This window comes from Lytechinus pictus, chromosome 12 (assembly GCF_037042905.1).
Source record: "Lytechinus pictus isolate F3 Inbred chromosome 12, Lp3.0, whole genome shotgun sequence".
Classification (NCBI taxonomy): Eukaryota; Metazoa; Echinodermata; class Echinoidea; order Temnopleuroida; family Toxopneustidae; genus Lytechinus; species Lytechinus pictus.
In genome coordinates this window covers 25,876,419-25,893,396 of record NC_087256.1, presented here as the reverse complement: position 1 = coordinate 25,893,396, position 16,978 = coordinate 25,876,419, and the positions used below count along the sequence as shown (strand labels likewise).

The following is a 16,978-nucleotide window of genomic DNA, read 5'->3' as shown; positions in this document are numbered from 1 at the left end:
ATGATGATGCAGTGCCAGTGATGGCGTATGTATCGGTATCAGACCCAACGTGACTCTGATTAATTTTTGCAAGGCTTAAAATCCGCAGTCGATTCAACAGCTTGTTGTTCATTCATTGATAACTAATAACTGAAGTCGCTACCCGATCTCGAGTAAACAGACAAGGTAAATCGAGTCAAACTTTAAGTCAAACTAGCTCATTTTTTTCACACGCCACAGACAGTACGAACAGGCGCGATCGCTGACCCCCCGCGCCCCCGGGCTGCCCACCGCTTAATTCCGACCCGTGGCCGTATACCCGACCCCAGGCCCACTCAAACTCAATTAGGCATAATTTAACAAGTTAGTTTATGCACTGTTTCGTTACTAACCAATACTCAATAGCCTGTAACACTGGTTTGTTTCGCACAAGATGGGAATATATTACAAACATGCAATTGCTTGAGGAATAAATCTGACTTGAATGGATATTATTATATCACGACACATTTTCCTGCATGCGTTTCACATCCCATCATTCATAATTCATGTCCACATAGACTGATAATTCCGCTGTTTCGGAGGAGTTTTTCAACATTTTCTGATTTTTTTCCCTCCTAGTCCTATTGACGGAGGGGATGCCGCAGAGCCAGACGAAGTCTCAGCGGAGCAAATCCCTGATCTGACAGAAATACATGTAGACCTAATGTCCACACTGCCTGAATAATTAATATTTCTAAGACAAATGACTAAAGCCTAAAGGCCAGTGGCAGTGATTTTATCCATTCAAATAATGATGTAGATCAAGAATATTTCAATATACCATCAGCGTCGTCAGATCAGGCATCATCCAATTAAATGTATCTTTGACAGTAGACAAGTTATGCATGGTTGGATTATTAAAGGTCAAGTCCACTCAGGAAAATAGAAAAATCAAACTAGCATAGTGCTGAAAATTTCATCAAAATCGGATGTAAAATAAGAAAGTTATGACATTTTTAAGTTTCACTTATTTTTCACAAAACAGTGATATGCACAACTAGGTGAGTCAGTTGATGTCCATCACTCACTATTTCTTTTGTTTTTTATTGTTTGAATTATACAATATTTCAATTTTTTTAAGCTTTGACAATAAGGACCAACTTGACTGAAACATATAGTATTAAACAATGCTAATTCCACATGTTCAGGGAGGAATTAATCGCTGTATCACTTGACAATGAGGAGAAAATTAGAATATTTCATATTTCGTATAATAAAATACAAAAGAAATAGTGAGTGGATGACGTCATCAGTCTCCTCAATTGCATACCAACCAGGATGTGCATATACCGGTAACTGTTTTGTGAAATCAAGCGAAAATTTTAAATATCATAACTTTCTTATTTTACATCCGATTTTCATGAAATTTTCAGTGTTATGCTTGTTGGATTTTTCTCTTTTTATTCAAATCAACTCTTTGTTGGGGTGGACTTGTCCTTTAAATAATCATTTTTAATTGTTTTCAACTTTCTTTTCTTTTTCTTTATTATTTTTTTACATTTTTACAGCATGCCTTCCCTTAAGAAAGTAGCCTGTGACATGGCAACAGTTGTCCTGTCAACACCAATTGGTCATGTGACAGTGACCGGATGTGATGTCGGTGTGCACAAGATTAGTTTGACAGCTGCAAAGACATTGCCAAAACAGAGCACAAAGTGAGTACGGTATTACAAATTGTGGGAGCGGGGGGGGGGGGGCTTTGCTATTGGTGTGCTTTTGAATTTGCATGCCAAATCATACTATGTTTTCTCTTTGAATGTGATTTCAGCGGAAGAGTTGTGAAAAAAGCTGCAAGTTAATGTGCTAAAGAGTAAAATTAATAAATGATCACTTCTGAATCAACAGGGCAGCAACAGGGGCCTTATCAAGCTGACCCCCCCCCCCCCCCAATTAAAAAATAAAATATTTGGCTTGATTGTATGCTTCGTATCTTGTATTTTGTGTTCTAGGCATAGTTTGTATCTCAGACTTTTTTAGATTTGTTTGATAATATTAATAATCCTTTCTCATGAACAGAAGGATCTGTAACTTGGTACTTGATTATTATAAGACATTGTACAGTAGTTTGAAACGTGTGCATATTCATTTGATGAATCGGTTGTCAGAGTAGACTCATTTTCATGAAATAATAAAAGCATCATCACAGTTTAACTGTAGTGTACCTTAAAAAAGTAAATGACTTCAGACATTTTTTGTGTGAAATTTTTCCCCAAGAATAATAATTATAAAAGAAAACAAATATTAGGGGGGGGGGTGGGGGTATACCGGTAATTATGGATTTCAAAACATCAATGATCATTCAAAAAATTAATTTCATGCCACCATTTTAATGAATTTTTAAATAAGATTCTCTACCCATTTGGAAATCTTTAGATCTCCACACCACAAATCTCTGCAAAATAATCATTTTATTAAAATTTCCATACCTTCTGATCAGAATAATTGAAGTATTTGAGGAACCAAGCCATTGGTCAGCTTCCCTGAAGGAGTGCTCTGATTGGCTGAGAAAATATTTTGAAGATGCTAGTTCTATCACGAGCCTTCCCCTTCCTCCTCTGCATATTACAGAATTCAAATCAGGTAAATTGTGATTCATCTTAAAATCAGATTTATGTTTGAAACTTGTCCTAATCAATATAAAAACCTGAAGATGAAGTGCATGAATGATTTATTATGCCAGTTGATATAATTCAAAATTGCCGCAGTTGACTTCCAAATTAATTTTTTAGCCGTCCTCAAAGACATTTCCTAAAATCTTCCCATGTTTGACAAACAAAATATCAGAAATATTGTTATGTTAAAGTATCTTTTTTATAGAGATTTTTTTCCTGTAGAATATGTTAGTAAGATATAATTTAAAATTGCAATTTATGTGATGGTTAAATCTTTGTAAAACAGGAACTGTATTACCAAAGTTTACTGGTATGTTAATTGTACGAGAAAGAAGTTTTAAACATATTGTGCAAATTAAGAATGACTTAGAAATTAGGCTTACCACTAGTATCCTCTGTTTATGGTTTACTTGTAAATTGATGAAAGTCCACTTTGTTTGATTATTACAGACTCTTTCTCATCTCAAGTTTGGAAGAAGCTTGCATCCGATGTCCGAGCAGGACAGACCGTGACCTACGGAGAGCTCGCCGCTATGCTAGGCAATCCTCATGGTGCTAGGGCAGTGGGCGGGGCAATGAGGCACAACCCCACCCCATTGGTGGTACCATGTCACAGGGTACTGGGAAGCGGAGGTAAGCTGGGAGGCTTCATGTCTGATAAGGGGATCGTCCTGAAGGAGTGGCTCTTGAAACATGAAGGAGCTAGTTATTGAGCGTAACTTCATCGAATTATGATATTTCAGATGATATGTTAATGGCTTTGGTTCACCCAAACAATGAGTCGATTGAATAGAGATAAGAATAAGCACAACCCTGAAAATGTCATCTAATGCGGATATGAACTAATAGAGTAATGATATTTTAACGTACATGTATTGCTGACTGGTAAATAACAGCACAACACGTGGTGGATGCTCAAAATGAAAGATTCGATGACGTCACCTGCTGTTAATTTTTTGTAAAAATTCTGAATTATCAAAATCAAACATGGTCTTATTCCTCCATGCTCATGTGCCAAATTAAATGTAGAGCTTCTGCATCTTTAAGTCTACAAAATTTTGTAAATTTCTTTGAAATATCATAACTTCCTATTTTACATCTAATGTTGATGACATTTCATGTGTTTTGTTCACAAATGTTTTTGTGCACTACTTTGAACAATGTAAACTTTTCTGTCTCTTTGAGTTTGGACAAAATTTTGTCCTGTTCCTTTTTTAATTTGACTTTACGTGTAAATAAAAATGAATGATCTTCAAAAGTTAACTGAAATATTAAGTGTAGTTGAGAGAATTTATGCCTCTAGACTTGTTGTTTATTTGTTTGTTCATTTCTTTAATATTTCAAAGATTCAATTTTGAAACCAGATACTTGTACTGCCGAGTTGTTTTATCATTTGATAGATATCAACTGATTACTGTATCTTTTTATTGTTTAAGATTATTAACTTACAGATTGGGTCTTGGTGGACCATGGACCATAAGTTCCACAACCAAGAAAAAGAAGGGGGGGATGATTAAAAAGAGGATAAAATATGATATAATATTCTGACAAATCTATCACAAAATTGGAATTTCATTTTAAAACAGGTGATAATTTTTGCTTGCTCACTACTAATACAGATCTTATTCTGTATAAAGTGGTGTGGCCCTAAGTTTTTGGCTTGTTATGCCACTGTATAAGATATATTGGCCGGTGTTATGAACTCTGGTTTAACTTTGGACATGGTGTACATGTAAGTCTGGGCTAAAGTTATGGAAAGCTGTAAATGTCAAACATTTGTTTACACTGCCTGCTCTCTTGTGAGTTAAAGGAGATCTTTCCAATGATTTAACGATTATGAAAATAATTGTATTTATTGATAATTTGCAATGCTTAGAGTGTGAGACCAGAGTAACAGAGTTAAAGGTCCTATGAAATACAGCAAAGATGCTGGTTTATTCGTTAGCTTAGTGGTTACTAATAACGATTCCATCAAAATTTTACCCGAAAAACATCCCACATCAGGTTCAAAGGCAGTTTTATATTGAAAATCGAGCCAAATTCGCCACGCCCACAAAAAATTCAGCCCGATATGGTTTCGTATATCACGGGACAATTATGACGTCAGGGGAAGAATCTGCTGAGTGTTGTTGACGTTTGGAGCATGAAGTGCCTATTGTGGTTGCACGTGTGGATTCAAAGTAAATAAATTGAACTGCTGGAATAATATTCAGAACCTGAATCTTCAAAGTCTGAAGAATATCAGACGTAGCTGATGACGATGCTGCAGCCATGATCAAAACCTCATAAAAATCTTTAAAATCTGTTAAGGATGAGCTCGGTCGAAACAGCAACTACACGAGAAACATGTGCAATAACTAGGGGTACGGCTGCACAGATGAGAAAGCTTTCTTTCGATGACGTCACAATGATTGACAGGTCGATCGACCGACTTTTTCTAAAATTTTAGTTGGCGTTATCGTTGTAGTTCATGTCCATGGAATAACTCAACACCGGTTCGTCGTACACAGAAACAGATGGCAAATTCGTATTTTTCAAGTAAAACTACCCAAGAATAGATATATATCCAAAATAAGATGGTTTTTGTGTCATAGGACCTTTAAACTAATACAGGGCCCTGGGAACGATTTTTTGACTGGGGGTGCCGATGTCAATTTGACAAGAAGAAAAAAAAAAGGTTTCACCTCAAAAAATTGTAATTTTTGTCCCGAGCAATTTGACAAGCAAAAAAAAAAAGGATTTCTGTACAAAAAATAGGTCCTTTTGGTTACATTTCTCCATTTTTTGTCACACCGTCAAGAATTCCTGGGGGTGCTGCCTAGTGGAAAATAATACACACAGCACCCCCAAGGAAATAGGCCATTGATTTGTAATTTCTTGCTTGAAATTTCAGCAGAATTATGGATCTTGGGGATTCTTGGCTACTGCTTTCTAATGACTGAAAGAGTAATTTTGGAATGGTATACTGGAAATGAAATCACTGAAAGGAAAACATGTGTCTCTCTGTAGTATTTATATCAATCATGTCAGCCCAGATGCTTTCCATCAGTTCACTGTCTACTTGGAAGTCTACTGTTCATTTATTTTGTTTTAAAAATTATCATATTTTACCGTTGTCTCAAATCTAAGGCTAAGCCATTCCTGTGGTCCATAATTGCCCCACATTTAATAGGTACATGTAGAGCTGAAATTTCTTGTAATGTGTGAGAGTAGTACTAGAGAGAAGGAACCATTGTTCTCTTCTGTTTTTGTAATCATACAGCTCCTGCCTTATTCCTTGCTGATAATTTTGTGTATGTGATCATTCGTTGGTGATCTTCGAGTACAATTATAGGTTCAATGTTAGAATTTATCATTTTTTGTTCAGTACAGTACTAAATGATCTTTTCAACTGTTTATCAAATTAGCATGTTGTAATTAAAAATTAGCAAAGGATTGCTCCCCTCTCACTCTCCTTTCTCTCTCACTCTCCTCTCTCTCTCATCCCCCCTACTCTTGCTTTCCTTTACCTGGTTTATTTGGTTATGATAGAAAGTAGATACAAGTTCTACAAGAATTTGTCATAGCCTAATCACTTTGGGCAAACGGGTCAATAAACAGTACATATAATTTTTCTCATTTTCATTAGATACATTTGTAATGAAAATACAGGATACTTGTAACCACTTTAAATAGAAAATAGAGAACATTTTTTTGTGTAATAGCTGGGCAAAATTTTTTTTTTTCATTTTCTTCACTTTCTGTAATATCCTTTTATGATACATACAGTATAAGAAAGAAAAAAATAATGTGCATAATGAATATTTAATCTTCCCAGACTTTTTCATTTATTGGCTGCTGAGCTGTGATGTCTTCTTGCATAAAATATGTACTTCATGTTTTCAAGAATGTGTAAAATTCAGGATTTTATCTAGTAAACTTAAAATCCGGATTTATTACATTCTTTTCATTGCTGCACTTGATTTTATCAGCTGATGATATGCTACCCCGAGATACTTGTAAAGGTAGCCTTTTGACATTGTTTTTTGTAGATGAGTGTTCAGAAAGATTTGATTTATATTTTGTATGATACCAGATGTGTAATATTAATGTAAAATGTTCATAATTCAAGTATATGGAGACAAAGTTTGCCAAATAGAACATATTCTTATATTCAACCTTTCTTACATGCTATGTTTCTTAATTTTCATGTACTTGATTTCAGAATAAATATTTTTATATTGGAAATAGTTCTATACCTGTAATTCATTATTTCATGCGTTTTTTTTTTTTTTTTTACAATTTTTTTTATTATTTTCTACACAATTCAACCGTGATAACTATTATGGTAGCTTGTTATCACAATGGGAGCCCAAAGCTATGCAGGTCCTAAAGCTACGCACCACTCATCGTGCATACAATTTCAATGGCAAAATGCGCACTCTGTGTGTGGAACTGTGACTGCAGAGTGACGAACGATTCCTATTCAATTATTCTAGAGGCTGCAATAAATATCTAAATGCAGAGAAAACTTTCCCTTTAAGAAGGGTTTTTTAGTTCTAGGAGGATGGGACAGCAAAAGAAGACATGGAAGAGGAAAGCGGAAGAGAGTAGGAAGGTTGGGTTTCAGATGGGAAATGCACTGATTTTTTTAAAATGAAGGGGTTCCATGTGATTGCCGTGAGTGATAGGTGAAAACGGCCACCCCCTTTCTAACGGACAAAACTGGATTTAGTTCTTTGGACTATTGACTGAGTGACTGACTGCAGTTTCCCACTTTAATAAGCCAAAGGAAAAACAACTTGATTTGCGTGATTTTAACCTGTATGAAGCCTAGACTAAATAGGAATTTCATTTTCAGTTAGTCCACATCTCTATTGAATGTTACATGAAGAATTCAGATAAACCATCTTCCATATTTCATATTCAGGACCAAGAGAGTTTACCAAAGAATTCACCGAAATTCAATTTATTGTCACATCTTTTTTTTTTTTCATTTAATTACAATTCATTTTTCATGCACTATTTGCAGAAGGATAAAAATAATCTGTACTTATATTGGATGGCAACAAACTTCATGATAGTGCAGTTTGAGAGATAAGTTATCAGGGGCCCGTAGAAGAAAGAGTTGCAATCAAACGCAACTCAAAAAATCTTGCACAACTTGATTATCAGCCAATGAAGCACCCGTATTCGGGACTTGCGCTTGATATTTTGACTTGCGTTTAAGGACGTTCCACAGTTATGTTTGTGCGCATTATGATCTGCGCATAGTTTACACTCTGCGCGCTGACGTCACAATGGATGAACAGGTGATTAATTAGCTGCGGGTATGAGCTGATTTTTCTCATCTTCTGCACTTTAACTGCAGATCCGATGCGTTATTTCATGAAGATAAAAAATGGAATTATTCCATGGACCATTCAAAAAAATATTATCTACAATTTCAAAATACTTTACTCTGCAGGGCTGCCAAGAATCACGAATATTACCCCGAGTTTGAATAAATGGTAGAGTGGTTTTGATTTTTTCTTCACATAGATACTAAGCATTCGGCGCATTTTTGGTGTTTTAAAAAGCACATTTGCTCTGATAAAAATGCTGATAGTTTAAAAACAAGCACATGAACCCCTATTTTTTAATGTTTGTACCTCTAAGGTATACCTTCCTCTACAACTCTGCAAATTTTGGTGAAAATGACATGGATTTTGAATAAAGTGCAGCATTTATTGTACGTTTGTAGTTTGTTACTGAAATTTTACATTTTTTAGATTGGGATTTTGTTATCTTTTACGCCATTTTTAAGAACTGACAGTGCTGTTAAACTTAAATTTGCAAACAAATAGCACTATAAATAGATTCTCCATTCTAACGATACAATTATTAACTCTCTTGCGAAATTTGATGACTTTTTCATGTATTTTTACTGAGTAATAGAGGTTTAAACTCATTGTAGTAATCTTGGGCGGTCTAAAAATGCCCAATTTTTTTGAATGCGCAATTCTTAAAAACGTCAATTTGGGTGAACTTTGAAGCTCTGTAGCAAAAAATCAAGCACATGGACCTATGTTAATTTTTGCATATTTCGAATATTATGGTTCTTAAGTATCTATGTGCAAAGTTTGGTGAAAATGACATGGATTTCACTTTAACTGTGGAACGTCCTTAAACGCAACTCTTTCTGCAACAGGCCCCTGATAACATTGGGAAATTGCAGTTGAGTTTACATAAATTATGGCAACTACCAAGGAAAACTTAATTGTGATTGGCTGCTGTGACCTGATACCATGGTAGTAAGTAGTCATAAAAGCAATGTTACCTCTGTGAAAAAACAATTATGAAATGGGCCTCAAATTGTGCATATCATGTGACATATCCCTTAAAGATCAACATTCCTTGACACTTTCATTATTTTTTTGGTCACTTTTATTTAAAGGCATCATTCACCGACAATTTTTGTCAGCCCTTATGATTGGCTGCACAGTTTAGAAGTTCATGTTACTATGGTAAATGTGGCGTCTTGAAAGAGATGACAGTTATAACAAGTGCCCGGGTACGCAGTTACGAAATGATGCAACATTATGTAAATGCATGTCAGACCCAAAACTGCTCAAAAACGTGAATTCATGTACAAATCTAGATGGGTCCAAATAACCCGGCTCTTTTATGGTTTAACGCAACTCTTTGTGTAACAGGCCCCAGGTCCCTCTTGCAGTGCCTGGTCTCATTATGTGCTTCTGCTATAACATTTTTTTAGTGCTGACATCCACATCTCTGGGCCCTGTTTCACAGGGTTGTCATCCCTGACAAGGAGCCATTCATTCAACAGTTTCAGTATTTACCTTGGTTCCGATTGGTTGAAGTGTTATTATCCCCTCCCCAGGGCTGTTGCATAAAACTATTTACAATAAAACAAAACTCAAGAACATACAAGTTGAAAACTCATTGTGGCAAATTGGTAATGCCATTGACTCTAACACATGAAGAAACTAGTATTAAAACTAGTGTTTATAATGAGGCTTCTGCAGTTTAAAAAGATTTACACTACTGGGGGCAGATCTCTCATTCAAATAAAGTACAAAAATTTAGTGTTAATCTCACGATTAACGATCCTGATTCAATTACATTAATGTAAGTTTTCTGTCACAAACCATTAACTTTTTTCACCCATTTCATTTCCACCTATAGAAGTTCAATCGCTCACATTTTGAACAGAAATATATGTTCATCTCCCAAAATACACAAAATGTGATACGATACAACTCTTTCACAAATCAGCATCAAACTTCTTCAACCGTCAATGTTTTGAATAGCAGACCAAAGGTGGGATAGAACAAAAATGTGCCTTTTTCACTGTCAATGAATTGGGCTTTTTCGGTATGCTCTGTTCCTTGGTTCCTTCAAAAGTCTAAACCGAGAACACGATCCATAAGCCAACATTTACCCACGGATACAGAAAACAGTGTGATCCCAACATGACGCCTGTGGCACTTCTCCAATTCAGAAGTCAAAGAGGTAACGTATCGACAGGGCCGAATGTCAAAGGTCAATTCTCTGCTGATTTGACCTGATTTTCATCTCCTCCATCTGCTACAAACTCCTCATCCTTGGCTTTCATTGTCCTTTCTTTGAAACTTTCCCAAGCGGTATCCTCAGGCAGGATGGGTTCTCCGCTCTTCTTGATGAGGAAGTCGTAATTCTTGGGGTTGTCTAAAGCCTCGTTGATGGCAGCTTCCATGGTTTCCATGGTAATGAACGTCTTACTGGCCTCCTATAAAACAGAGTGAGATTAACGTGGGATGAGAATATCAGTGATCATAAATGGAGAAGTCATTCCATTAAAATTCAGGTGAATCATGCCACAGAAATTGGACTTGGAAGATGTACCAGTAAATGACATTTAATCTATGCTCTGTACATTCTGGTCTGAAAAAAAAAATCTACTAATGAAGACTAACTGGATATTTTGGGGTTATTCTTTAATTAAGTTATCACAAAATTTCCAGCTGATTTGTATGAACTGTCACTTGTTTATCACAATGGGTGTAAGTAAAAAGGCTTCTTGAACATACATCCTAAATTAATCATTAAATAAAGTAATATATATATGAAACACCCCCATCACACTTATTCCGAATCAAGCAGAATTGGCCAGAATGAAAGGATTATTGTTCGATCACCAGTTGGTGATTAAAATTTACTTTGAACACTGTTCGAAAATACCCCTTGAATGTTTTGAACATGACCAAAATCTTTGGGACAGCTAAAAGAAATGACAAAACTATTTCGAATGCAGTCAGAATATTTAGAATGTCCAAGAATGTAGCACAAGTTATCAATCTGACTCCATTGCGATTCATTTTGACTAGTGTATGACGATTCACCTGGTCAATTTACTGAATTTCAACTCCAGTTTGGTGAATTCATAAGTTCCTCCTAAAAATTTATAGATTTTTTCATTATTTTTTTCGTTCCAGCTTCTGCTTGATTCCTGCTGATTCCGAATAAGTGTGATGGGGGCTTAAAATCAATGAATGAAATGATATAAAAAGTGGAGCGCCTCCAGCAGTCTCACCTGCATTACGCGATTCAATATAGCAAAAAAAAAAAAAAAAACACCATTGTATAATAGTATAATGATACAATACGTTCATTGACTCTAAATGACATTTGACCTTGATCATGTGACCTAAGACTTCTCAGTGATACTTGACTACCCCTACGTCCACAATTCATAAACTATATCCATAAACTTTGAAAGTTATGACAGCAATTTAATAATTACCTCCAACATGGCCAAAGTTCATTGACCTTAATGACCTTTGACCTTGTTCATGTGACCTGAAACTCGCACAGGATGTTCAGTGATACTTGATTACTCTTATGTTCAAGTTTTATGAATCAGATCCACAAACTTTCAAAGTTATCATGGTAATTCAACAAATATCCCCAACTTGGCCAAAGTTCATTGCCTTTAATGACCTTTGAACTCGGTAATGTGACCTGAAACTCACACAGGGTGTTCAGTAATATTTGATTACCCTTATGGCCAAGTTTCATTATTCCATATACTTTCCAACTTATGATGACATTTCACAAACTTAACCTTGTTAAGATTTTGATATTGACTCCCCCAACATGGTCTAAGTTCATTGACCCTAAATGACATTTGACCTTAGTCATGTGACCTGAAACCCAGGCAGGATGTTCAGTAACACTTGATTAACCTTATGTCCATGTTTCATGAACTAGGTCCATATACTTTTTAAGTTGTGCTTCATTTCAGAAACTTAACATTCGGTAAACCTTCACCTATAGTCTCACTCTGCTATGCAGGTGAGACAAAAATTGAAGAAAATAATTCAAGAATAGAAAAAATAATTTCAAAAGGATTAAAAATTGTACCTGTTCCTGCAATACAAGCTGTCGCATTCTTTCAATTTCTTCTGCCTCCTGCTCTTCCTTTCTCAGCAACCTCTGTAGATTTTCTTCTTCGATCTCCTTAGCCTTAGCAGCAAGTTTCTCTTTCCTTTAATAAGATGATATTACAGAATATAGTTTTACCCCAGAATTACATACATCTGCCAAAGTATGGGACCACAGTATTCACCATAAGCAAAATTTTACTTAGAAGTTCTATATAACATCCTTGCATACTTCTAGCCTAAAGGCCTTTGGCAAATATTCAAATTATAGAAAGTTTACTCTTAAGTCTTCTACATCTCATATATTAACTCACAATTGTTGCAAACATGATACAACCAACCAAGCCATCTTGCCATGTGAAGACAAATAATTAAAGATAAAAAACAAACTGCATTTGTCATAAAGACTCTTGAATGTTAATTTCCTGAAATGAGGATAAAAAGGGGATATTGCGTCCTCAAATTTGACGATTGCTCTCTTTTCCTTGAATTCATAATTTGTCCCTGCGAAATACAGAGTATTAGCAAAAAATCACTTAGACACCAATGGTAATTACCTTCTTGCATTAATCTTGGCATTCTCCTGTTCATTCCACTTCAAAAGTTGCCTAAACTCTTCTTCCTCTTCCCTTTCTTGTTCCACACTTGATAGACCCTCTGCCGTTTCATCCTTTTTCCTCTCAAGTTCCTCATTGAATAAGTGCCTACAATTAAGTAGATAAATGTATCAATGCAATAATGACTTCTTTTTCAAAGCTATCTTTAAAAAAAGACAATGCAAGAAATGACACATCGACATTTTTATTGATTTGAAAACCCAATTTTATTTTGAATTTAATATAACTAGTCATCTACACAGTCTAAGTCAGGGATTCTCAAATGGTGGCGCGCGCGCCACTTGTGGCGCACCGAGCCTTGCGGAGTGGCGCTTGGAAGCCGGTATAAAAAGTAAAAATAAAGAAAAATTAGGGAGATAAAAATGTATCTACCAGTAACCTGGAAATAAGGATTTGGGGATCATTTCAATTCAAAGAGAAAACAAAAACTCTTTACTTGACACTTAATTGATTTCCTCAAATTTTGTCCAATTTAGCACTCGATAACCTCTATTATAGAGGATCAATGTTGTTCTTTTTTATTTATTCTATGCTGTACAAAGTTTGTGCCACACAAGTGATTTGAAAACCCCGTTTGTAGGATTTCTATTTCAATGGCGAGAAATTTTGCATTTCCAGAGTATCCTTTTTGTTTAAGAGTTAAACATCAAATAATGTGATATTCAAAGAGCATCCTGATCATAAAAGATTATGAACTTGGGACATAACAAGCAGAAACTTTGTTTCCGAAGCCGATTAAAATCCGAAGTTGTAAAAGTGAAATACATGTATGCTCAGATGTATTGCCTGCCGTGATTGCCTGCATGCACTCTTGCTTAACACAAACTGAATGAATGATACTGCACTTGAGTTGTAGAGAGAGAGGGGCAGTTTGGGGCGCTAGTGCAAAACAACGCCTAATTTTCAGCCCTTGCAAAATCGGGGAACGTAACTTTAGCCACTGGCGTACAGATGGGGGCGGGATTGGGGCCCCCAAGTGTTTCACGGCCAAGAAAACAAAAGGAGAAAAGGAAAGGGAAATATTGTATTATTATCTTAATATTACGTCAAAATATAGATTTTTGTATTGAAAAGTTCAATATTTTTGCTTCAGCTGCCATATCTAGCCCCCTCATTTTTTTTACTCATTACGCCACTTGCTTCAGCCAATAGATCTGGTGCAGAACAGTCTGAACTAGTGGTATGTTGTGAAAAAGTCACTGGTCATTTTTCTTTTAATATTGTGTAGTTTGTTGGCATTTGTATTTCTTCTGTTGATATTAATTAGAGCCCCTCTGGCCAATTTAAAAGGCCTCATATTCCAACTTCTGGGGGCTCTGCCCCCTCGACCCCCACCAGGAGCCTCTGGGCCACCCTCCGCTGATACATTGCTGGTTTGCGTAATGGATAGTGGAGCATTACAGATTCTCAACAAGAAATGTGGCACAATCACTCAATCACCGTCAGCGCAGCTACAGCTGAGCGTACAAATGTGCCAGCCTATCTGCTGGCGCGTCCGCACTCTCAGCCGTAGCTGACGGCAATCGAAGAAGAACCTGGCTGATCCTGATCTGTTTGTCATCAAAATTTGTTATTTTCCAGCATACTTTTTTGAAAGGTGGTATAAAGCTGATTGTATTTCATATAAATGTATCTTTTTTATTTCTTCCTTTTTCCCGTCAAAAAGCAATATCCAAAACAAAACCAAAGATGTTATACTTCTCTTCTATACACAAAAAGATGAATGAAAGATGAATGAGCCAGGCATTTCGGGGGCAAAATATGACCAAAGAGGTATATCAGACAAAAATTTTGACATTTTCATTACAATTTATACAAAGATTGAATTTTGGGATAGATTCTGACATAATATTCAGAAAATGATATCATTTTTTGGAAATGATAACTTTCCGAAAAACTTCCTGGAATTTCTCACTTCCCGAAATGATCTTGGAAAATAGCAAAACTTCCCGAAATTTCCTGGATTTCGGAAAGAGTGGGAGCATTGACTTGTTAAGCAAGGTGGGAGTCAGTGTACCTCGAGTGAAGTTCGTGCAGGCTCCACTCCACTTCACTACCGCTACACTACACTCCACCTACCCGAACTTCGAGAGGGTGAACTCGATCGAACATTCAGAGTCACAAAGGTGGGATGGAAATCATGTTTATTGTAAAAATGGAAATCATGTTTATTGTAAAAATTAAAGAAAAAAAATATAACGAGAAAGATAAACAACTTAATATCTTACTCATCACCCGTATTTCACTCCATGTCCATCCTCCGGTTATCCTCAAAATTGGTGATTTGGGGCCAGTCCTAGTATCTTTTTCCTTACACGTATCATTCACGGCTGATTTAAAAACATCGCATCGCGATCGGTCGCAGGTCAAACCGTTCGCGATCACATGCGATGTTTTGAAATCAGCCTTGAATAATAGTTAATACGTGTGAGGAAAAAGATACTGGCCCAAAATCACAAATTTTGAGGAAAACCGGAGGATGGACACGGAGTGAAATATGGGTGAAGAGTAAGATATTAAGTTGTTTATCTTTCTCGTTATATTTTTGTCTTTAATTTTTACAATAAACATGATTTCCATCCCACCTTGCTCGGAATGTTCGATCGAGTTCTCCGTCTCTAAGTTCGGGTAGGTGGAGTGGAGCCTGCAAGAACTTCGCTCGAGGTAGAGTCGGTGTATCTTGTATCTTAGAATCTCCAAAACAGTGGAGGGATCACCTAAGAGAGAGAGAGGTGGAGCTCCATCATTTACGAGCGCGAGCACAATGGCCATCATCCGTCTGTGTACTGTAGGACACATAAAAAAATCAGTAAATGTTGAAAAACTCCTCTGAAACAGCCGATTTATCGTATCAGCAACAGCAACAATACGCAGCCCATCATGTATGGTGAGACTACCATATATCGACCACCTCGCGTGCGTTAAAATTATTGCGTATTACAAGCGATACGCGCGGGAGAGTAGCCAGGAGGCTTCTAGAGAGTAAAAATCATTTACTAACGTAAGGTTACTCTCATACGAAGCCAGGTCTTCCTTCCTATACTTTTGCGTGTACCACCACAAAAATTGAACCTTTCGCCCACGAGATTTCTACTTTCTTTCTAAAAGATCTAGCCCTAATTCATCATGTACATGGGATACAACTTCATTACCGACATTTCTACGCTATGGATTTTATTTCTAGACAAGAATTCATTTTTAAAAAAATGAGGAAAATATCATGAATAGACGGAAGAGACTTGCCCGATGTTTACGCCGCCATCTTGTTTTCTATTGTTCTTCACCCACGATACGGACGCTTGCGTCGCGAAACGTTGGGGAAGAACAATCTGCTCAATTTTCTGCACAAATGAGACGAAAACTGGGTAAAATTGATGAATATCTTCGCAAATATGATGCTTAGAAGATTAGGTTGTCGATAAGGGGTAGTTCCAACCATATCATTCATATCATGTTATTCGACTCTATTTCGAGTAGGATGGGGGATCGGGTGTCCGGACACTTTATATTTTTGAAGCCTTCTTTCTTGTCTTTGGATTACACTAAAAATATGAATTCAATAGTTGTAATCATCTTCCATTTTGTTCTCCATAATATTTCCTTACATTTTGTACAAAAAATTGATGAAACTTAGCTTGTAAATTTTTCCAAATGACTTTCTAAAATTGATCGTCCGGACACACAACCTGTCCGGACACACAACAACTGGGTATACTGAGTAGACCCCCCGAACCACTCACCAACACCAGTTCCAGTATGTGGGACCACGGAAATTGCCAAAAGTTTTAAGAACATCAAGCAACATTTCCACAGTTCGCATGGCTAGAATATGAATACAAATTACCTAACAGCATTCATTGTTGACCTATAATGAGGCATTTTCTCTACCAAAAAATCACGCTCCCATGGATCAAAAGGTGTGGGTTCCCGAACCCTTCCAATTTTCGATTTGGCCTTCGGATCCGTTCTTCGTTTTCTCCATCTGACTTGCTGAATTTGTAGAGATCCTGTGGCATTAATTGGCTCCCACGACCGCTGTAATGCTCTTAAATATGGCGAGTAAGTTCTTACAATACCATACATCATTTATCTTTGCTGAAGCCGTCTCTCGAATTATAAGTCCAATCAGCAAAAGAGAATATTTGAACCGAAATCCAAGATAGAAGATCCTTGTTCGGATTTACAACGAGGTAACGTCAAACGTTAATGAGGGCGGCGTTTTGTGCGGAAATACGGGCTTGAAAACGCCACATCGGGCCCTTTGTAAGCCAGAGTAAAATTACCGTTTGTGCACATACGAACGAGGAAGGCGTAGACACGCCCA

The 16,978-nt window shown here is 36.6% G+C and overlaps 2 protein-coding genes across 2 annotated transcripts; one reads left to right on the top strand and one right to left on the bottom strand.

The window, feature by feature from the left end:
- On the top strand, window positions 1-6,860 carry LOC129272333 (methylated-DNA--protein-cysteine methyltransferase-like). The gene is made up of 4 exons (XM_064107249.1): window positions 1-165; window positions 1,530-1,676; window positions 2,459-2,601; window positions 3,084-6,860. The coding sequence occupies exons 2-4, from the start codon at window positions 1,531-1,533 to the stop codon at window positions 3,344-3,346; spliced, it is 552 nt and encodes a 183-aa protein (XP_063963319.1). The 5' UTR covers window positions 1-165; window position 1,530; the 3' UTR covers window positions 3,347-6,860.
- A 696-nt stretch (window positions 6,861-7,556) lies between these two features.
- LOC129272332 (small ribosomal subunit protein mS26-like) lies at window positions 7,557-16,878 on the bottom strand. Its single transcript, XM_054909482.2, has 4 exons — window positions 16,499-16,878; window positions 12,595-12,741; window positions 12,018-12,141; window positions 7,557-10,383 (listed from the first exon to the last, which is right to left on the bottom strand). The coding sequence occupies exons 1-4, from the start codon at window positions 16,738-16,740 to the stop codon at window positions 10,159-10,161; spliced, it is 738 nt and encodes a 245-aa protein (XP_054765457.2). The 5' UTR covers window positions 16,741-16,878; the 3' UTR covers window positions 7,557-10,158.
- Between the last annotated feature and the right edge of the window lie 100 nt (window positions 16,879-16,978).